At 35.9% G+C, this 24337-nt stretch overlaps 2 protein-coding genes across 2 annotated transcripts in view; one reads left to right on the top strand and one right to left on the bottom strand.

Moving 5' to 3' along the window:
- LOC133192683 (FUN14 domain-containing protein 1B-like) overlaps nt 1-15959 on the bottom strand; it is a 32588-nt gene extending 16629 nt beyond the window's left edge. Inside the window, exon 1 of the mRNA XM_061328679.1 lies at nt 15950-15959. The gene's annotated coding sequence lies outside the window, so the exon portion shown is untranslated. The remainder of the gene's footprint in view (nt 1-15949) is intronic.
- Nucleotides 1-24337, top strand: part of LOC133192545 (lysine-specific demethylase 6A-like) — a 48352-nt gene that overhangs the window by 6882 nt on the left and 17133 nt on the right. Inside the window, exons 2-5 of the mRNA XM_061328543.1 lie at nt 8386-8452; nt 10465-10609; nt 10897-10946; nt 11418-11476. Of these exons, the coding sequence (XP_061184527.1) occupies nt 8386-8452; nt 10465-10609; nt 10897-10946; nt 11418-11476 (321 nt within the window). The remainder of the gene's footprint in view (nt 1-8385; nt 8453-10464; nt 10610-10896; nt 10947-11417; nt 11477-24337) is intronic.

Below are 24337 nucleotides of genomic sequence, written 5' to 3'. Positions count from 1 at the left end.
TAGTTTAGATTCTAAATTGTTAAAATCATGACCCCCGGGGGTAGGGCGGGGCCACAATAGGAAATCCAAGTTTTACATTGAAATATATAGGAAAAATCTTGAAAAATCTTCTTCTCAAGAACCACTGGGCCAGAAAAGCTGAAACTTAAGTGGAAGCATCCTTGGGTAGTGTAGATTCTAAATTGTTAAAATCATGACCCCCGGGGGTAGGGCGGGGCCACAATAGGGAATCCAAGTTTTACATTGAAATATATAGGAAAAATCTTGAAAAATCTTCTTCTCAAGAACCACTGGACCAGAAAAGCTGAAACTTATGTGGAAGCATCCTTGGGTAGTGTAGATTCTAAATTGTTAAAATCATGACCCCCGGGGGTAGGGCGGGGCCACAATAGGGAATCCAAGTTTTACATTGAAATATATAGGAAAAATCTTGAAAAATCTTCTTCTCAAGAACCACTGGACCAGAAAAGCTGAAACTTATGTGGAAGCATCCTTGGGTAGTGTAGATTCTAAATTGTTAAAATCATGACCCCCGGGGGTAGGGCGGGGCCACAATAGGGAATCCAAGTTTTACATTGAAATATATAGGAAAAATCTTGAAAAATCTTCTTCTCAAGAACCACTGGACCAGAAAAGCTGTGGCGGGGCCACAATAGGTATTACAAGGAGGGGGGGGGGGGATCTGGTAAAGAACAGCATGGCCAAAGTTACTCAGGTGAGCGATGTGGCCCATGGGCCTCTTGTTTAAATATTTATTATTTCTTTTAAAACTATAAAAATGAAATCAATAAGTCAAGGTAAAATAAAGGTGTTTTCTTCGCCTTCACATTTGATACCACTATGTTCATATGTACATGCTTTAAGAGGGTACGTCTTTTAAGAAGTGATTCACTTATCTGGACGATTCATTTATCCGGACGATTTCGTTGGGGACGGAGGCGTCCGGATTAACGAGGCGCCACTGTATATAGGAAAAATCTTTAAAAATCTTCTTCTCAAGAACCACTGGGCCAGATAAGCTGAAACTTACTTGGAAGCATCCTGGGGTAGTGTAGATTCCAATTGTTCAAATCATGACCCCTGGGGGTAGGGCGGGGCCACAATAGGGAATCCAAGTTTTACATTGAAATATATAGGAAAAATCTTTAAAAATCTTCTTCTCAAGAACCACTGGGCCAGATAAGCTGAAACTTACTTGGAAGCATCCTGGGGTAGTGTAGATTCCAATTGTTCAAATCATGATCCCCGGGGGTAAGGTGGGGCCACAATAAGTACTGGGGGGGGGGGAATCAGGTGAAAAACAGCAAGGCCAAAGTTACTCTGGTGAGCACTGTGGCCCATGGGCCTCTTGTTTTCAAGGTGAATATAACGTAACAAATAAAGATTTCTCAAATTAAATAGATGAATTTAAAGCTTGAAATAGATGTAAATAACCGAACCGAAAAACCCGAAACCGAACCTAAAATTTACAGAACCGACCCGACCCAAAAAATTTTGGAACCGTGACAGCCCTACTTCAAATTAATCACAACAAACCTTTCTGAGATTGTGGATGCCTTTCTTCCCAAATTTTAAGCAATATAATGGAAAAATTCAACACTTTCTCAACGTTTTGTTTTTGCTTCAAATTAGCACACATGTTAACATTTGGAACCCTCCGGATTGTTCATAGAATATGCACTGAGTGAGAGTTATTGCCCATGTTTTTTTTTTGCTATGTACATTGCCAATATGCAGAATGCATTCTATCGCTAAACCAGGTCCATAGGACAATATCATTTTAATGATAGAATATTTCAATATAGTTTTAAATCAGAGATGTAAATACAGGTGACTCTCGATCTCTCGAAGTTCAAGGAACCGCAAGAAAAGTTCGAGAGATCGAGGGGTTCGAGAGATAGAAAGTGAATAAAATCCGGAATTTTCAGTTCCGATCATCATTGTTCTACTATTATAAATACCGGAAGTATATGTTGATAATAGCATTGCACGTTTTCATTCGTAGTTTACAGATAATTCACTTGATTTCAACAACAATGATCGTATTTTGAATAAATAAAACGATCTCTTTAAGTTTCAATATTTATTTGTTCCCATTTCATGATAACATAAAATCTGAATATCAATCATCGGTGTGGCTAACCCCGGGCCTGATCGGGTACTTTAACAGATTTCTCGTATTAAATCGGTATTTAATTCTTGAGATAGGATTTCTTGTGCAATGTTTGTCATACTGGGATTATGTACATTCTAATAAAAACTTCATAATTTATGGAAAATTTTGACACGCCTCTTAAATTATTTTCTAAAAATTTTCGTCGCGCTGTCAAGTCAAAAATAAGTTGTGAAGCAATTCGTTTATAATTTACCAATTATAACCAATTATTTATATCAACACTCAGATGCTCACAGGTATAGTGTCATCTATGTAAACACCCAATTAACACCTCCATGCCAGCCCCAGGCGTTCACTGTTATCCAGGTAAGTCCAAGCTGCATTAATTTCACGCTTGATTGGCGTGTACAAAGCGCAATCAAAACTTCGAGAGATAGAGAGTAAAAAACAATGCAATGTGTGTAACGGGACCCAGGTCTTGGTTCGAGAGATAGAGAACTTCGAGAGATGGGAAGTTCGAGAGATCGGAAGTAAATTTGCTTAGTTATATAGAGGAAAAAAACGGGACCGGAGGTTCACTTCGAGAGATCGAGAACTTCGAGAGATCGGAGTTCGAGCCATCGAGAGTCACCTGTAACATGATTTATGTTTCTGCTTTAACATATTTGAACAACCATCACTACGCAGCCATCTCTGTTATTTTTATGACCACTTGTGCACCCCGATCCCGATCTTTTAAAAATTTATATTACTCCAGATTTTTTCATACGATCATTTGGACCCCAACATTTTCCAGTAAGTTACCATCTTTAAAAAAATGTTTGCTTGCCATCTCTTGACTCAGGATAAAAAAATTGGGTAGATAGGTAGGGAGAATTTTTTTTTTTAATTCAAAAACACTTGCAAATATAATTTAAAATGTTATCATTGGGATGAGAAAACTTTGGAATGAATAGAAAAAAAATTGTTTCCTGGAGGTTAAAAAAAGTTTTGAGTCTGGTCGTTTTTAGTTAGTCGGTTGAGAGAGGGCAAACAAACAATTTTTTAAAGATGGCCTTATCTCAGTCCAGACAATTTTTTACTGGTCTTGCTGACAGGACCAATGGTCTTTGACAACTCTGTAAATTATTGCATACGAGGGGTGATCAAAAAGTTCGCGAACTATCTCTATATTTAAAAAACCACAATTCAGATCAGAATGAAATTTGGCACAAATATAGTCATACAAATGTTCTATAAATAGCAGATTTAAATAATGTTTTGCTCCATGTTTGTGACGTCACAATGTGAAAATGACGTCAGTATTTAGGTCACTTGTGACAAAAAATGGTTGACTCAGTCGTACTCGAGTAACGAACGGCTGTAAAGTTCAACATATTTCTCGGAAATTCCTTTGCAGTAGAATATGATAATTTGTACAAGGTTTATGAAGACAAAAGACTTACCAGAAGTTCAATCATTAATTGGATAGAATGTTTTAGTGAAGGCAGGGAGATGGTTAAAAATGATGTTTGTTCTGTTGACCAGTGAAAGCAAGCCGGTAAAAAGATGTGTCCTTAGTTGAGCAATTTGTTTTGAAAGATCACCAAGTTAAAGTAAGAAAAATAGTTGAATATCTGAGCAATAATATTATTATTAAATCCCTAAAATTTTGTTTACTTTAGACTTTAAACATATGAGATATGAAAAAAAAAGAAGACGCCCATACTTTTTCCACATTGGGTAAACGATGCTCCCGAGACAGTGGACTCGGGTTGTGAAGGTCACCATGCTAATTCTGGGAAGAGATATCCTTATCTTCCCATCCTATTGCCGAGATTTTGGCCATTTCTGACAAATGGTCTGTTCTTGTTATAAAAAATTACTTGCATGGTAAGAAATATAACACTCGGAAAAATCTCTTAGCTTCTGTGAACAGACCACTATGAAACATGTCACGTGACCGCCTGGATCACGTGATTCGTGCATGGGCAGAACAATGGCAGATGTGCATTAAAATCGGAGAGGACTACTTTAAAACATAATGAACACTGAAACCTCATTTTATTTCTTTTAAGGAAGTTATTCAATTAGTTCGCGAACTTTTTGATCACCCCTCGTAATTAAACAAAGTCAATTTAAGAAATGAAGTACTCTGTTTAGTTGACCAAATTCACAGGTGTGAGCTTAACTACTCCTACTGATTGTCTGGGGTGAAACTCTCAAGGTAATCAAGCCACGCTTTGTATACAAGCATTAATAGGGGTTTCTATATAGAATTCTGTGAAAAACTGAGCACTGTGTTTAATTACAGCTAATGGAGTTGGGGAAGTATCGATCATCCCTAATAATCTTGAAATATCTATTTACCTTATCCTTGTTTATAAGAAGAGCTACTTCTTGCAATTAAACATTCATATTTATGTACAATCGGCTAAATGATCTCTGACGTTTGAAAATGCCAGAATTTTCTTGTTAAACAAGGAAGAGTCTGCTGATGTGTGGTTTTAACAATGTTGCATCCCTGATACCTTAAACTTTCTATCTCCAATCAACAAAGAGCTAGACAGGTGCAGTTTATTCGGTAATATGTGTATTTCAGTTATATTACCGCATCGATCCAATGACAAATCCATAGACACTGGAAGTTAATGTATAAGTTAATATAGTATGTGCATATATAAAAACACAGGTGTTAATGAAAATGAAGAGTATTTGCATGTATGAAAAAGGAAGGGTAGGACACTCTTTTTGAGGCAAATTCAGGTATGGAATACTGTGGATGTTTATAACTCACCTGAGCCAAAGATTCAAGTGAGCTTTCTGATCAAAATTTGTCCATTGTATGTTGTCGTTGTAGTTGTAAACTTTTCACATTTTCATCTTCTTCTCCCAAACACTGTGCCAATTTTAACCAAACTTGGCACAAAGTATTCTTGGGTAAAGGGGATTCAAGTTTGTCCAAAAAAGGCCACATCCTCTTTCAAGGGGAGATAATTAAGAAATTGGAAATTGGGTGAGGTAATTTACAGGGTTCTCGATTCTCTATAATAGGGGCCATTGAACGGCCCCATTCCTAATGCAAAAAATGTACCTTTTTTTTCCCAAAAGCAAAGTGTAAATTTCCCAATTCTTTTATGGCAAAATATTTTTTTTTAAAAATCTTAATCAATGAAACTTAATCGCCAACAAGTGAGAGTGAAACAAACTAGTTTTGCTTTGAACTGTATAAATTAGTGCATGTCGCCTATATTCGTAAGCTGATTTGGCTTCGATAAGGAACCAGGATTTCCCAATTTTCCCCAAAATGATGAAAATTTTCCCATTTGAACGGCCCCGGCCCCAGTCCCAAAAAGTGGTGTGAGAGCCCTGATTTAAAAATCTTGTTCTCAAGAACCACTAGGCCAGAAAAGATGAAACTTATGTGAAAGCTTTCTAGGGTAGTGTAGATTCAAGTTTGTTCAAATCATGACCCCCCCAGGGGTAGGGTTGGGCCACTTTGGGCAATCAAGTTTTAATAAAGGAATACTTAGGAAAAATCTTTAAAATTCTTCTTCTCAAGAACAGGAAAGTCATGATTAGTTATATTTATAAAGAAGCATTCTCAGGTAGTGTAAATTCAATTTTGTCCAAATCATGACCCCCAGGAGAAAGATGGGGCCATTATTGGCAATCAAAGTTTTACATAGGAATACATATAAAAAATCTTTAAAATTCTTTTTCTCAAGAACAGAAAGATAATTATGAGTCATATTTATATGAAGGCATTCTCAGGTAGTGTAAATTCAGGTTTGTTCAAATTATGACCCCCGGTGGTAGGGTGGAGCCACTATGGGCGATCAAAGTTTTACATAGAAATACTTAGGGAAGATCTTTAAAATTCTTCCTCTCAAGAATAGCAAGGTCATAATTAGTCATATTTAGAAGTAAGCATCCTCAGGTAGTCAGGGATTTTCCACTGCCCCATGTAGGGGCCGAATTTTGGCCCCATTACCAATTGCAAAAACCCTCCCTTTTTCCCAAGAAATGAATTGTGTGTTATGGTCAGAGCTGAAAATCAATGGAATGACAAAAGTTTAGGGAAGCCTTGTTCTGTTGATGACTGACAACATGTTTATTTATCTTAGTTTTGACTGAAAGTTCTGAGTAATTAAATAAAAGTTCAAATTTATTCATCATCAATGCTTCTTTCTTGAAAATTGTGTACATGGTGTATAATTTCCTAAGAAGTGATAAAATGTTGTTAAATTCCCAATTTCAAAGGCCGAGGCCCCATTCCCAAAATGTAGCGGAAAGTCTCTGGTAGTGTAGATTCAAATTTGTTCAAATCAAGACCACTGGGGATGGGGTGGGGTGGGGCCAATAGGGGATATCAAAGTTTTTCATAGGATTACACAGAAAAAATCTTTAAAATTCTTCTTCTCAAGAACAGCAAAACGATCATAAGTCTAATTTGTTCAAATCATGACTCCAGACCCCCACGGATAGGATGGGGCCACAATGGCCAATCAAAGTTTTACGTAAGAATATATAGGAAAAATCTTTTAAAGAATAGAGGGGCTTTAGTTACTCAAGTGAGCATTGTGGTCCATGGGTCTCTTGTTTTATGCTCAATTTTAAAAGCATGGGACTGTTGCTCTCCATTTTCTTTCAGTGCAGCTACCCCCTTATCTACACACCATTAGTACTTACTTCAGTGGGTCACCTAGCCAATTTTTACTCACTTTTACTTAAGATACTATCACCATATCACTATCACCATTGAGCACACAGTCACACATTGACTATATCTGAGTGACACAGTTACCTGGCCTTGCAGTCACTCCTATATTGCACGATCACACATTGACTGTATGTGAGTGACACAGTTACCTGGTCTTGCAGTTACTCCTATATTGCACAGTCACACATTGACTATATGTGAGTGACACAGTTACCTGGTCTTGCAGTTAGTCTTACAAGTAAAAGCCTCATCAAAAGCCCTCCTGAGAACCTTTAGCATGCTGGAGTAGTCTTGCAGTCCACTAGGCCTTTGATTAAACAGTAGAAAAGTGCATTGTAACATGAGCAGCTTTATTGCTATCTAGGTAATAACCTAAGTCTGCAACTTTCAGCTTTGTTGGCTTGCTATCTAGGTAATATCCTAGATCTGCAACTTCCAGCATTGTTGGCTTGCTATCTAGGTAATATCCTAGATCTGCAACTTCCAGCTTTGTTGGCTTGCTATCTAGGTAATATCCTAGATCTGCAACTTCCAGCATTGTTGGCTTGCTATCTAGGTAATATCCTAGATCTGCAACTTCCAGCATTGTTGGCTTGCTGTCTAGGTAATATCCTAGATCTGCAACTTCCAGCTTTGTTGGCTTGCTATCTAGGTAATATCCTAGATCTGCAACTTTCAGCTTTGTTGGCTTGCTATCTAGGTAATATCCTAGATCTGCAACTTCCAGCATTGTTGGCTTGCTATCTAGGTAATATCCTAGATCTGCAACTTCCAGCATTGTTGGCTTGCTGTCTAGGTAATATCCTAGATCTGCAACTTCCAGCTTTGTTGGCTTGCTATCTATGTAATATCCTAGATCTACAAGGCTTGGTATCTAGGTAATATCCTAGATCTACAAGGCTTGGTATCTAGGTAATATCCTAGATCTACAAGGCTTGGTATCTAGGTAATATCCTAGATCTACAAGGCTTGGTATCTAGGTAATATCCTAGATCTACAAGGCTTGGTATCTAGGTAATATCCTAGATCTACAACTGCTGTCATGAGATACTGCAAACAAACACATTTTTAAAAACCTTTTAGGAATACAGATTTTCATAGCTATGATAACTTTCATCGCCTTTCCAGATAAATAGGGATAAGCTTATAATAAGCTAGTTAGAATGTGATCATTCATTGATCATAGTTTTAATGAAGATGATAATATATTAGGGTGTAGAAGGGGGGCAGAGAAGCCAGCCAAGACCCACATGTCCAAATAGACAACCTCCTCCCACAACTATCCTCAGATTCCAGGTCATGAATATTTTGAATTGCTTTTATGTGCAATATAAGATATTTGCTATAAAGTTTATTACATATATCTGGGTTAAATCAAACAATATGTTAGTCGATGCATCCTTTTGGGCACGCAAAGATTGATATGAAATTCAAATTACCGAAATAAAAACATCACAGCATTCATTAATACATATACACACGAACACATAATGGCACACAAACACACACATGCAGACATTTTGAAATAATTGAATTTTAAATGATGTGGTTTTTCTACTTCATTCAGTTGTCTGTTTGGATTCCTGAAGCTTAATGTACCAGAAGAGGCCAGCAAACGAGCACTGATTGAAAAGGTGAATGATATTATAGGGGGAAAAAAATGTAAATTTATTTGCACAGTAAAAAATTTAGACATACTCAAAGAAAAAAAATATTTAAGATTCTGATTTTAAGTAGTTGTTTGTTGCAGATGTTTATTATCAAAAGTAACTTGTTTTTAATTAAGAAATAGTCAAAATTTATAATAGTTGGGAGATATTTCAAAGATTACACATTTATATAAGGTTTGATAAGTCAATCCTGAACAAGCTGAAAGATCCCCCTCTCTTTTCCCACACATACAAATAAAATGAACAAGAAATAATAGCAATTTTATTATTTTACTTATTTAAGAAAACTAATTATTAAAATAATATAAATGATTTTTAGCTCACCTCAACGAAGTTGGGGGAGCTTATGTAATACCCTTGGCCTCGGCGTCCCAGATTTCTTTTCAAGTACTTCTATGCCCTATATCAATCAGAGGTGCACGGAGGATGCCTCTAGTGTGTTCTATTGTACCAGTCAAGGTTTCAGATGCCTGTAATTTCAGCTAAAGAATGACCAGGTTAATGTTTTTGGAGCAGGTTAGAGTTTTTGGAGCAGTTTTAAGTTTTTGGAGCAGATCTCTTTTCCAAGTAACTATAAGTGCTATGTTGACCAAACTTGCAAGGATGATACATCTAAAGATGCACACTATAAAGCTTGCTTCGGATGCTGGATCTGACCTACATTTTCCTGATGAGTGACCAAGTTAAAGTTTTTGGAGCAGATCTCATTTCCGAGTAACTATAAATCCTATATTGACCAAACTTGCATGGATGATACATCTCAGGATGCACACTACTGAACTTGCTTCGGATCCTGGATCTGACCTACATTTCCCAGATGAGTGACCAGGTTAAAGTTTTTGGAGCAGATCTCATTTCCAATTAGTATAAGTCCTATGTTGACCAAACTTGCAAGGATGATACATCTAAGGATGCACACTACTGGATTTGCTTCAGATGCTGGATCTGACCTACATTTTCCTGATAAGTAACCAGGTTAAAGTTTTTGGAGCAGATCTCAAAATTTCTGAGTAACTATAAGTCCTATATTGACCAGACTTGCATGGATAATACATCTAAGGATGTACACTACTGAACTTGCTTCGGATCCTGGATCTAACCTATCTTTTATGGATGAGTGATCAGGTTAAAGTCTTTGGAGCAGGTCCATTGCCAAGAAGCTATAAGGCCTATCTGAACCAAACTTGCATGGATGATGCATCAAGGGACAAACACTTTCAAACTTGCTTCAGACGCTTGGATTTGACCTACTTTTTCTGGATGAGTGACTAGTTTAAAGTTTTTAGATAAGTCCATTCCCAAGTAACTGCAAGCTTATCAGACCAAAATTGCATAAATGTTGCATCTAGGGATGCACACTACTAGATTATTAGTTTAGTGTGGGACTTTTCCTTACTTAAGGACCCTCTCTACACTGCACCCTAATTTTAGGGTACTTTTGTGTAATTAGACAGACCCATAATTTGAAACACAAAAGAAATAAATTATAATCTGCATTCTATGACATAATTTAAAATAAATCCAAGTATTCTACACATTATATTAGACCAAGATAGAGTAGTTGAAAACTTTGTTTGCTTAGATTTTTTCCATTTGAAAAAGCAAAATCAATTTTTCAAGATTATTACTTCATTGTCTTTGAAGATTTTTCCTGGATAAAAAAGGCAGGCTCCCTATATTAAAAATGAATTAGTTAATTTCAAAATATCCTCCTTTAAACTATATAATTTTGGCAAAGTCTAAAAAACATTTTTCATCAGTGTATAGAGGGTCCTTAAAGGCAACATTCGTTAAGATGAGCTTTGTAATCTCTGATTACCTAAGTTTTATGACCTTGAATATATTGGCAAATACTGAGCCACCATGATTTCAAGTATGAATTATATTTCTTACTGTAATAATCTCTTCTTCATTTTAAACTGGAATGCTAAAAAATCTAAATGTTCACATTAGCATCTTTGACTTAATATTTCCAGGGTATAAAGTTTTATGAGCATGAAATCATTCAGAAATCCAAACGTGATGGAGGAAAGGAGGGGGAGGAGATTGACGCCTCGGTGGATCCAAAAATTTACTGTCAGCTGGGCCACCTTCTCCTTCTTCTGGAGCAGTACCCTAAAGGTAATGGACTCTAAATGTCTCTCTGTTGATATGGTTTATTATTTATATTAAACATATATTGGAACATTTTTCTGTCTGAATTAAACATGCTATGAATATCGAGGCTCTGGGATGCTTTTAGAATCCGATTCAGAATTCTGATGTCATCAAGCTCAACAAGATATTACATAATCATTGATGTATTTAAGATAAAGTTCTGTGTAGTATTAAGTATGTAGGCTTGAATTCCCTCTATTTTATTCTAATGTGGGTTGTGTATACTTAAAAATGATGTACCTTTTTTCCAGCTCTTTCTGCATATCAAAGATTTTTTCATCTGAGAGAAGATCATTGGAAGGTACAGTCAGCTTTATTTTCTGAGTGATTAAATAGACTTTTTTAGAGGTTATCTCACTTAGATAAAATCACAGCTATTGACAAAGTAATTTGATGTCAGATTTACTTTTTCTGTTAGTGCGAATTCATGATTGCATTCAATAGACCTAGATATTTAGGCCAACAGCTAGGATCTTGAATGCATCCCCGTTGAACTTTGAGTTCAGGGCTGCATACAAGATCATAGGCTAACTGCTATGTAGATTGATGTAGCCACTATGATCTTGAAAGATATGCTAGGCTAGCCATAGCAAGTGTTAATTGATATAGTGCATTCAATATGACCTAGCTGCTGCAATCTTGAACGCAGTCCAGAAATTTTGCTTGAAAGATAAGTTCTCATTGCCCTTATTATTAAATAAATGTATATCAGAACACTACTATACTTAAGTACTGTACTTTGAAATAAACTGTTGTTTTCTTTTTGTTTCAGAATGCCCCCTTCATGTATGGCCTTGGACTTGTTTACTTTCACTTCAATGCCTTTCAGATGTAAGTGCTCATTTATTTATCTACTTTTCTTTGTCAATACATTGATAAAGATAATGAAACTAAATACCAGATAACAGCTGTTAATTTATTTGCCGGCATATTTATATCTGAATAAATACAACATATATGATTCCTAATACATGTTCAAAATATTAGTAAAAAATTTGTTAACTCCAAATTTTGTATGAGTACTGATGCTACACATAAATGTACTCTGATTTCCATATGAGTAATATAATACTAAATAGGAGTGTGCTCTCCCTAACATTAATTATTCCCTGTCATTTAAGCAGTGTTATACACTTGATTAGAGGTTTTTATACAAAACTCCTTGAAGTACATTTAGAGTTATGACCCTTTGCACTCTGTAAATGTATTTCCCAATGTATAACTTGTTATGTGGTTGGTGATGGAAAACACACTTAAAGACAGATTCAGTTTCATATACCAGGTTAAGTGATGGTACGATCTTTGTATCCACATTTAGAATAAAATAACTGGGTCTAACACAGAGAGTTTGTCATATGTAGTTGAAATGCGCCGATTTGTGCCAGCAAAATGTGGAAAGATATAAATGATTTTGCATTTATAGAAAGTGCAACATCAGTCATAAAATCTTGTTGAGCTTTTATGTGATTCCAGTAAAAAGTATTGCCTTACAGACAAAAAGTTAATCCATGTAAATTTTAAAATTCAACACTTTTTTCCTCGACTCAAATTAATCCACAATGCTGACATTCAGAACTCTCTGTAGCATATAGGTAGAGTTATTTGCCCTTGTTTATTGTGCGACATTGCAAACATATGTGACAAACTGTATTGTTATCATACCAGATGTGTAGGAAAAATATCCTTTTTATGATAAGGATGCTCTATTTATGTATCAACTGAAGTTATTAAAGGTTATATGGATGTATTATTATCTTTGTGTAGGTTTATTTAATGTTGTGGAACCAAAGGGATTGTAGAGTTCCATTATTCACCAAAGAGGCTATCATTTTAAAAAAATATTCACTTTTGATCATTGTTTTGTAGCTAAGGTTTTAGAAACATTACATTTTAATTCTCTTTTATCTATATTGCATTAGACGTACTTCAGTGATTCCTGTTAAAAATATTGATGCAATTAAATCACTAAAATTTAGTGCAAATTATTTAAAAATGAAACTTTGAAAGTAGGTTCTATACAGAACACTTTTTTTTCGTTTTTTTTTTTTGCACATTTGCTTATTTAGAGTTTAAACAGACATAATTCTGAGCTTAATATATACAGGAATTATGGGTCTAGGAGGTTGTCTTTACTTTGTGAAGTCACATATTCGCCCACCTGTGTGTTATTATACAGGTCTAGGAGTCTTGACTTTGTGCAGTCATCTCTCTATCATGGTGTATATTTTTTTTTAGTTTTACCTCCAGAAGCTTTACTTCCAGAATACCTATTTCAAATTATTGAAATGGGAGAAATCATGTTTTTTTCTTAATTATTTATACTTTGACCAAGCTAGAAGATCTGTTTATGTTTGTGAAAAAAATGCAAATACTGCAATTTTGATTGTCATTAAATAAATAAAGGCATTTTATAAGTCTTTCACTACCCTCCAGTTCTATTCATGTATATACTATTGGTCTGTCAGCTAGCTTCTGACAAGGCATGCTCCATGACCTATGAACTCTGACCTACATCCAAATAAGGTTTGTTGACCTTTGTTGTTAACCCTGGTGGTTTGAGTTGTCAGATAATTCACACATTCATCAGTTTTTGTGTGCTTAGATAGTAACCTATTTTAGGTGAAGAATTTCAGCAGATTTGACTAGCACAGAAGAAATATTCATGATTTGTTGGAATGAGTGATTTTTCTCTGTGCATTGTAAGTGGATTAATGGACAGTTTGGTCAACATTTAATTCCATTTGCTGTACAACAAAGACTTATTTCATGTGCTATTGTTATCTAGGTAAGCCTTTGTTTGTGTTTAGACCTTGTAGTTTGTAGAAAGCATTAAGCTCCATTCAAAAATGCCAATAAATCTAGCTCTCACTGTTAAAGGACACAAAGAGCAGTGCTAATTATAGATTAGCTGACCTGTGAGGTTTTATTAGCGTCTCCCTAGATAAGTGACCTCATTGTTACACTGTCCATTTCCTCTGGCTCTTGACGACTTGCAGGTTTGTTTATTTATTATGTATATCAGTATACTTACAACACATTCTTTTCTGCATACAAATTCCATGAATCATGGGGCCCCAAGGCCCTTTTCTCATGCATGGGTTTCTTATCATGTAGAGGTATGGGTTACTTATCTTTTAAAGGTATGGAGAAAATTTGGGCAGACATATTCTGCTGATTTTGCTGTTATAAATTCTTCCTCATTTTCACTCTTAATGACGGATAAAGAAGTGCAGTACCATAATTTATTTTCCTGTTTCCTTAAGTTCTATTTATAGAGTGGGAAGTTTACAAAACCTGCTCAGTATAGATGAGTCTGGTCATTGAAGTAGCACTAATTCGACCATCTTAAAAGATCAAAAGATTAAACTTTTTTATTGACATTTCTCCTAGATTTTTGTTTGATGGATATTTGTGGATTTTGTTGATGTTTTTTTCTACACTACTTCTGAGTATTCATTAAGAACTCATGATTTTAGGCAGTAACTTCTGAACAGGCTTCTAAAATCTCAGTTGAATAAACAGAGAAGAATGCTGGCCTGCGGAAATGGTAAATTGCTGAAGTCAGCAGGGATTTGTGAAAGAGAGGCATGTGTTTAGGAATATCTACAGCTGGTTAGATGCAGGCTGTTCTGTATACTTGCTGGAGAGTTCATCAAGCAATAATGCCTTTATGTACTTGTCTTCAAACTTTGAACTTTATTGAGCATGTTGGAATGGAGAGTATTTTTATATAACCATCTCTACCTCTCTTCTTTATAAACAGTGCAACTATCTTTAAAATAATGATCATAAAATTCTTTTCCCCATGAAGCTGAATTAATCTTACACTTTCTTTTCAAGCAATTGTAATTAAATGGTCAGGGTGTTTTGACTTTTGAGATGCTCCCTGGAGTTCAGATCTGCCAACATGTAAGGTCATTCACCACAGGGGTTGTGACACAATCATTGCCTACTCAAGAATGGAGTGCTGACTTCTGTAATCAAAGGCATCTGTGTTTTTTATATTAAAGTAGTAAGACCACATTTCTGCCTTTTTGGTCTTAGCATGAGGGTGACCTTTCAAAAGCTTATCTCTGTCACATTCTCCCAATTTCAAGTGCCAACACTTTTGGAATGGTTTTTGACTTGAAACCCCAAGGATTTGGATTGGGTCAAGAGGTTTTAAGCAGACATGGTGGAGATACATTCCTGCTGTAATTTACCGTTCTGGAGTCCTGGCATACTGTAGATAAATCTTCTGGTGCCAGAAATGTCATGGTTTGGCTCCATGACAGTAGGATAATAAGACACTGTCACAGAGAAGATTTTGTATGACTATTTACATACTGACTGCTCCACTCAAGGCCCCACAGATTAAGGTATAGTCAAGGATCTGCCTGCTAAAAACAATCCCCCTGGCTATTTTATGCTTAGTGACTTCCTAATTGCTCCTGAGCACATAAATTGTGATTTGCTCTTTTTTTTTGAGTGTTGAATTAAAAGAGAAGGCTTGTTCTTTGTTTGGTGTTTCTGATTGTGATAAAAGTTGTCAACAAAAAAATAACAGGGTCTGCCTTTGTTTTGCTGGAGTCGATGCATCTGTTGCTAGATTCACCCAGCAGATGTGCAACGCTTTGCAGATACTGATCGCGGGAGATGGCAATCTGCAGACATTAGCCATGGCCCTGTTAACTAAGTTGGTTTGATGTTTTATACAGTAGGTTTTTGGTGTATTGGCCCTGTAGCCATAGGACATTGGGGTCAGCAGGGCACTACAGGTGGCAGTTTGTACCTGTCGAATGGCACGTATGCACACACATGGTTTAGATTTGTGGGGTTTTTTTTAGCAGGTGCTTGTTATTATCACAATTAACCAGCGTTTCTCAGATTAAAGGTTGTCTAGACCTGTTTCTTAACATATCAATGATTTAAGATAAACAGTATGCACACTTTATGTATCAAAGACTTTCAAGATAAACTATTGTATGTTGAGAGTATATATAAGCTAGCTTACTTCAATGCTATGCTATTGTAGGCATTATTGATATAATGTCTTAATTATTGTCTTGGATATCTTTGCTCAGAGTTTTGGGAAGTATTTATCCAGACATGCCTGTGTTTATGATATGTTCCCTAGTTATCAGCCTGTATGATTTGTTGATGTGTCAGTAAGTAGGTCAGTACTTACCTGTTCTTATCCAGGTATCAGGCTTGTTTACATTTTTTATGCCTTCATCAGGAGTTATTTTTAGGTAACCCAGACACTATGCCTAGCCTGCTTTCTAATCTTTTGATGATTTTTTATTGTTCCTGGCTCCCTTCCATTTCACTGCAATGTGCAGACACATCAGTATTCTTTGGGTCAACTATACACATGGTTTAGATTGAGGGAGAGGGCAAAGAGAGAGTTTTCAATGTTCATAACATTGCACAAAGGGCTTCATCTCTGAAGTGGTTATTACAGGTCAGAACAAAAAAAAAAAGAAAAGTTGGAATAGAAATATAGTCATATTGGAAAATGATAAATATAGCCATATAGGTGACTTGAGATCAATGGGTGAGTGGAGTGGAAAGATGTATTGGCCGGTCGCCAGATGACGGTCACCGACTTTGTGACTGCTGTAAACATTACAGGTCACTGACACACAATAGTACTCTATCAAAATGAGTACAAAGCGGTGGCAGTTTTCACCACTCTGTAATGTACTTCAGTGATAATCAGTAATGTACTGGGCTGTTTTTCCAGTTTTGGTAATGAATTATCATATTAAAAGAATAGGGAATCATCTTTGTTGAATTTTTTTTTTGTTTGTGCATTAGATATTGTTTTATTTTTGTGTCACCTGTTTATTGCTGCATATGACAAACTCATTAATATTTTATGATGGATGTATCCCAGATTGTACCTGTATGGTTGTTCACATGCCTGGTGAATGACTGGCCACAAACATGCTTATATATGTTTCAAAATATTGTACATCAATAAATGAAGTGCACAAAGTCAACTTTTGACCCATTCTGTAGGTGGACATAGCCGGTTAGTGCTCTTTATGTTTGACCTATCAGCTCTGCACTGTATCTGGATGCTAGTTTTGTTTCTGCCACCTCTGTGGACAACAAAAGAAGGGTTTTACACAGAGGGAGGGCATTGCTGTGTGTCAGTGAACTTAAGCTTGCCCTCTTTTCTTTGTACATGGATTTTCAGGAGTGGTTGTCAGGAGTAGATATTTGCTGGAATCTCTTTTCAATGAATTGTGTGAGAATCAATTACTGTCAAATTCTTTCTTTGTGTGTATAAAATGTGAAGCATTTGGAGCACCTTCTCTCTTTTATCAGCAATCTGATTCAGGTTCTATTTGCTTAGGACTTTGGTCCATAGAGATCAGAAATAAAGTGGATTTACATGATTTTTTAGGGTAGAAATGTTGACATTAAAACAGGCACCACTGGTTATTTACTTTGTGTCCACTATTTTGAGTCATACAGTAAGAATGCAATACTGTACATGTATTACTAATGCAACAGAAGAATTTGTACAAGTTTCAGAGAGAGAGAGAGAGAGAGAGAGAGAGAGAGAGAGAGAGAGAGAGAGAGAGAGAGAGAAGAGAGAGAGAAACACATGGTATCTTGAGATGTATTCTTTCTTTCTTAATTTATAATGATGAACAGATACTTATTAATTTTAATTTATAATCAAGGACTTGGAGGAAACAATAGTGTTTAAACTTGGTGAAATTTCACTATAATAAAACAGAGAAATATTGCTGAGGTTCACCTCCTTGATGATGTGAGATTCAGAAGAGCTCCAAATATTACTTTAGTGTTCAGGATATTAGCAGCAAGAACACAGTTAAATGCCTTCATTTAATAATAGTCAAGAAGATGCAAATTTACTCGCCCAAGCAAAAGCACTCACTTCATTTCTTGAATCTTATGATGAAGGGATGACTGTTACCATGGTTTCCACTCAGGTTTTTCACAAAAATTGAGTAAATTTTGTAATAAAAGCCACTAGCATCACTGAAGTGAATTTGTTCATCAAAGAATATAGAGATTAGGGTGGTATTGTAACTCCATTTTATGAAGCCTGGACAATGACAGAGCCAACATTAAACTATCTAGTTTCATTCAATAAATACAGATGGTGTATTAGCAGGAATAAGAGTCAGCAGTTGGTCTGTTTTAATTGAGCTTTGTCAGGTTAAGTCAATACCCAGGGTCAGATTGTAAAACTTGGATTGTTGTTTGTAAATTCAAAATAAAAGTTTTAGCACTGCATGGATACAATTTCTGCAAGTCAGCATTAAAAAGAGCAGAAGTGGTATCTTTCTTGTGTGTATGTTAGAACAGACAACAGTCAGTGTTCACTGGACAGCAACAACAGTATGAACCAGGTGACATGACTGGTAACCTCAGAAACTTTTTATAGCTGGATAAGGCAAAGCAGGTCGTCCCAGGAGATAGAGATTGTTACTGCTCAAGCTCCTCAATTATCTGTAGTACAACATGGTATTGATCAGACAGCCACTCTGTAGGCTCTGTGTGGAGGAGGGTTGTTAACAGTTGTTTGCTGGGGGTGTGTGTGAGGGATTGTGTGAGGGTGACACACCATAAAGGACCGGCAGGTGAAGGAGAAGGGGAGTGTACTCCTCCTGGATCTGCAGGCCTCAGAGACAACAAGGTAGGGGTGTAAATAACATGGCATCTATTCATCATTAAATAATGTTTATCTGGGGAGAGCTCAAGAAATTATAGATTTTTTTCTCCCTTTGCACTGGTGACATGTTGGATCCACATAATTCTGCTGTTTTGCTGAGCAGTGTTCATTGTGTTTACAAGATATAGTTACCACTACTGTTCTACGTGACTGTCCACCCTCTCTCAAAGTCATGATCACTAAAGAGGGGATGGGGTAATTATGTCTCCTTTGTCTTGCATCAAATCATTTTTCAGTAACCAGAACCACGGTTGTAAAACTTGCTTTATTAATTAATTTTTGGGTGAAAAAAAAAACTGATGTTATCAGTCCAGTGTAGCCTTCAGTTTTATTTACATGAAATGCTATCGTATTTTTTAATCATACGTACTGTTGACAAAGTACAAGTAACGGGAAGTAAAATGACTGGAAAAGACGGAATCACTTGGTGGTAAGCGCCATTGGTAGTGGGTAGGAAGTCATCAGCACCTCTCTACTGACATCAGCTGATTGTCTTTATCTGATATTATTTCTGCTGTGAACAGGAAAAGAAAGGCATGCGCCATATAAAATGCTAGATTTTCAAGAAGTGGAACCTGCCTTCTTTATATAGAACGTAAACACATAAAAGGCTTGCAAACCCATGCATGTAAACAAGCACACAAAACATATGTATTGTATATTTTCTGTCTTTGGAGGGAATGACAAAGGAGAACATTTTGAGCTCCTATTTTTATCTCTGTGCCATATTGTCAAATTCTTGTTACCAGACCTTGATTAGCTATACAGCTGTTCAGAGCAGCACCAACTCTTGTTGTCCTTCATTGCCTGTGACAATCCAGGGAAAATTTATTGCTAAGGCCCCCCCTTAAAAAAAGACAAAAGCCAGAGCAGGCAACAGCATAGGATGTCCACTCTGTAGAGAACACTCCAGGATCCCAGACTTCAAATGTCCATTGTCAGGCAGTGGACTTTGATCTTTCATCTGTAAGAATCAGCCATGTGAATGGGAATATTATTTAGGTGTGGAGCAATAACAGAAGTTCAGTTAACTCGAAATATTGGAGGTGATAAAGGGAGGTGAATTTAATGAGAAGAGGAAAAAAATTTACATACCATTAATGTGTAAATAGAAGTACTAAATGATTTGTTTTCTTTTTTCTGCATACTTAAGTTATCGGTTTTTGCCCAAGGAGCCTTCAAAATGCAGTCGTTTTCCATTAATCAGAAACAGATGGCTCATGTGATGAAAAGACAGAATTAAGAAATCTAAACACAAAGGGTGTAGGGTTTCCTGTTGCGTAAAAAAGAAATTCTACAAATTCAGGACGTAGTACTACAGATATAATAAAAAAAAAAGTGGATGACGTAATTCAGATGGTGAATAGGTGGGAGAACCTCATCTAAGTGTGTCAGACTGCCAATCACTGTGTATCGGACAACAGGACTGGTTATTGACACAGATCTTAGGCAGACAAGGTGAATCCATCGTGTGGCGATCAATAGGGACATCCCGGTACACTGGTGTACGTGTTATATGAAGATTCTCTCAGGTCTGTTCACTCTTTGTTCTCACTGAAAACTTAGTTCTTTGTTCTCTGTTTATTCAGAAGCTAAAATACTCTGATTGTACTACTAAGTTCATTAATTCTAGGTCAAATCATTGAAATTCTTTCATACAAGTAATAACATTCTCTGTTCCTTGTTCATTGATTTATATACGTCCATGACAGACATAAAATCTTGGGGATTGCCTGGTAGCCTTTATTTGTAGATACTGACCATTCCCTGACCTCAGTCACTGACCACTGAAGATATTGACCAGATACAGTCGTAGATATGTGTGTGTTAGGTTATTTGCTGTACATGACATGGATTAAAGACTTGCAGTTATAGATATTGGTCAGATGAGATGTGATGGTCAGTTATTGACAGCCAGCAATGGTTCAATAAGTTGACTCTACTGATTACCATAGATTGCTTCACTTGTCCTAACAAGGATGTGTAACTGAGGTCTTTTAAGCAGGGTCAAAAAGGTGGTTACGCATTAAACAAGGACATTCTGTTACAGAATTCACATGTTCTGTGATATATTCAACAGAGAAAAAAACCATGTTCTGGTTTAGCTCTTTATCAGTTCAAGATTACATCAATATAATAAAGCAAAAGATTACATCAATAGTATAAAACAATAATGTTTACCTATGTCAAGGTCATTGTACACAAAGTGTCACAATTTCTCAACTTGACATATGATAACATTTTTTTTTTTTCATACATACAGTGTTTTTTCATGTATATTTCACTGAATTGACCAAGTGACACAGATTATAATGTCAATGAGGAATGCTAATTGTTACAAGTTTGCTGAATCACAGTGATTTTACAGGTTACCGTAATATTTATGTTACAACTCTCTTTTTTGACTCCATTATTAGAGTCACTATAAAAGTAGGGAGTTGCCCTGAAGGTTGATTGTTAGTCTCAGAGAAGAGGGAGCTGTGAGTGATTTTTTTTAAATACATAGAGGATGGTTGTCAAATATTTGTGGTGATTTTGTGTCAGGTGAGAGTGTGTGGGTGATGCTTCTGATGATTGACACTTCAAAGTAACAGGTTACCTGGGTATAATCTTCTAATGGCTGCACAGGTATCTATGTCAGGGGAAAAAGTAAGGAAAAAAGCATGGAAGTAAAATGGCTTGGTATTATACGAAAATTGAGGATCAAAAAGCAGCTGCCATTTTACAACTTTTTCTTAGTATTTGATGATTTACTTTCAACTGAAGACAAAACATGTACAGAAGAGGGTGAATGTATTGATGTGGTGGTTGTGGCTTTTTGATATTTTTCTGCTAAAAGTTAGACACAAGTAATTAAACAGGATTGACTTTTGGCATGTGGGTTATAAGTCATAAAAAACTACCCCCCAAAAAGGCCCTTCAAGTAAACTGTATCTCCTAGTAGAAAAAATGGAGAAAGAACTTGAGGCACTCCTTTGGATTATTTTAAACATAAGAGATAAATATTGGTTTATTTTCTCAGACTTCTTATTTAAATGAGTTTGAGTTGGTCTGCAGTTGTCACCAAGTCCTTGGCATTTTGATTTTTGAATGGTCAAGCTCTGTGTCATGTGATAGGAATGTAAACTGACATATTGACCTTTGTTGTAAGGTCATTGGATCAGCAAAGAAGACTGGAACACTTTAATGGGTGTATTGAAAAAAAAAATATAAAAGATACTCAAAGTTTATTTAAGATTTTGGAAATTATTTAAGAAGGATGAGTCATCCACATTTAGATGACTGTTATTGAGAGGAATTTTAATTGTGTTTTTAATTTGTCAAAGATGAAAGGGTTTTCTGATCTTTGAACATCAGCAGTTAGCAGAAATATGTTGTTCATTTATAAAAAGTCCAATTGTGTTCTTCCAGCCATTTCCCTGAGATGTTAGTTTGTCATTGGTTCATTTGAAAGCAGGGGGAGATTACTTGTGGAGTTTGGTACAAACAAAATAATTGTAAGCAACATATACAAGCCTGTCAACAGAGAGCAGTCACACAAGGTTTTTCCTGTCGAGGCTCTGTTACAAGGCCATTCTGCTTAAAACATTCATTCAACTTTCACATAAAATTTATACCTAAGCTTTTCATACTTGGGTAACTTTGTATACAGGATATAGTAGGTAGGAAAGTTTGACATGTGTACCTGTAACGTTAGATTCTAGGTCATAGACAAATGGAGAACATTCAGTGGTCTGGAATGTAGCACATTGTTCAGTCAGCAGAAATCTATATACATGTTTAAACAGGTCACATACTTACCTGTACTCTGTCAGCCAGGTAAGTCCTACCTGTACCTCACTGCTAATTACCCACAGAATCTCGCAGGTAAATCACTTCTCAAACATTATATTGTAATGTATAAAAATTATGAGTTGCAATTCTTTGCCAATTAATGATTTATAGAAGAGAAAAATGCATGTTATCGCTTTTGCAAAGAACATTGAAGTTAAATTGTGCTATTTATAGATTTAATGTTAGTCAAAAGTCCTTCTAAGTGGAAAATGCTTAATTTTGTCCAGTTCGTTCTGGATATCATGTAATTCTGAATACCTTTGTACAGTATAATTTATTATAATTTCTTTTAAATTAGTATGTTCCTTTGGATATACATTCTACTTCCACTCCTGCTAGATAAGGGGAAAGGATAATCAATATATATCCACGTACCAGGAAGAACATCTAAGTAGAATCCTGGTAGTATGAAAAATGTGTTGTTTAATGGTGTTTTAAATTTTTAATCAACACATTTCTCATTCATTTACTACAAATTGTTAGATCTCAGTAAACAGTTCATTCATCAGGGATGGTCTTGTTTCATAGTTTTTTTTTTCTACGTGGAACATGACATGCTCTTGTGTGCGTAGATGTGCATGCATCCTGGTCTTCTGTATTGATTTTCCTCCTGTTTGACAAAGCCGGTGATAGTTTCTTGTTTTCAAAGAATTTAAAAGAAGTGAAATAGTTTGGAGTGATTTATTGGTTTTATAGAAATGACAGGGTTATTAATAGTCTCTTTGTTTCATTGTGACAAGGTTGTTTAAGTTTGGAAGCAGATGGAGATGCTGAAATTAACAAGAAAGAGGCATAAAAGATATTTGTTTGGGACAAAGATTTATCCAGAATACTTGGCTTACACTTTCAAAGAAGAGAGCACTGACTATACTTTGTAGAGAGTAAGAGAAGATAATTGTGGAATTACATACTTTGAGTAGAAAGAACACTGATGTATGAACTCCTTCCATACTGTAAAGTTTACAGAGAATACTGATGTATAGGCTTAAATGCTCCCACTGTAAAGTTTACAGAGAATGCTGATGTGTAGACTTCGCTCCCACTGTAAAGTTTACAGAGAATACTAATGTAGTCTTTGCTCCCATTGTAAAGTTTACAGAGAATACTAATGTGTAGACTTTCTCCCACTGTAAAGATTACAGAGATGTATAGACTTTCTCCCACTGTAAAGTTTACAAAGAATACTGATGTGTAGGCTTTCTCCCACTGTTAAAGTTTACAGAGAATACTGAAGTGTAGGCTTAGGTCCCACTGTAAAGTTTACAAAGAATACTGATGTGTAGGCTTTCTCCCACTGTTAAAGTTTACAGAGAATACTGATGTGTAGGCTTTCTCCCACTGTAAAGTTTACAAAGAATACTGATGTGTAGGCTTTCTCCCACTGTTAAAGTTTACAAAGAATACTGATGTGTAGGCTTTCTCCCACTGTTAAAGTTTACAAAGAATACTGATGTGTAGACTTTCTCCCACTGTTAAAGTTTACAGAGAATACTGATGTGTAGGCTTTCTCCCACTGTAAAGTTTACAGAGAATATTAAGTATAGAATGAAGTGTAGAGAGGATACTGGTTTGTGTAAGCTTTTCACACACTGCTAAGTGTGGATAGGATACAGATGCTTTATGACCCCCCCCCCCCCCACACACACACACACACACACATACACATATGAAGTCTAGAGAGGATACTGGTGTTGAGAGCTCTTCACACACTGTGAAGTATAAGAGTTCTCATGCAGTATGATGGGATAAAATTGCTGTTCAATAATGAATTATATTTTATTGGACATTTGCTGCCTGAAAAAGAGCATAAATAAAGTTTTAGTTGAAAGCTTTATAGAGTGACTTTTTTGTGAGGAGCAGTATATATCTATAAACACATGTGTCTTTCACCTTGTTAAGTATAGACATAAATAAGAAACAGTCCCAGTTGTGATTGGATTAGACAGAGAATGACATCACATGACAAGTGTCCTGAATGGTATTTTTATAAATAGAAAGTCATGAATCATCATTATTCATTAATTTCATTTGACAGTTGCATTAAAGTGTCCTTAAAATTAATTAATATATAGTCAACGTCATGATATACATGGCATTTAAATCAATTGTACATATGCACCACATATAGATAGATATATAAACATGATATTGTACTCATGCAT

The sequence above is a fragment of the Saccostrea echinata genome, unplaced genomic scaffold (genome assembly GCF_033153115.1).
Source record: "Saccostrea echinata isolate AGI-Se365-2 ecotype Australia unplaced genomic scaffold, CSIRO_AGI_Sech_v1 ptg000001l, whole genome shotgun sequence".
In the NCBI taxonomy this organism is placed as follows: Eukaryota; Metazoa; Mollusca; class Bivalvia; order Ostreida; family Ostreidae; genus Saccostrea; species Saccostrea echinata.
Note: the sequence above shows the minus strand (reverse complement) of the source record. Positions and strands in the feature narration are given on the sequence as shown.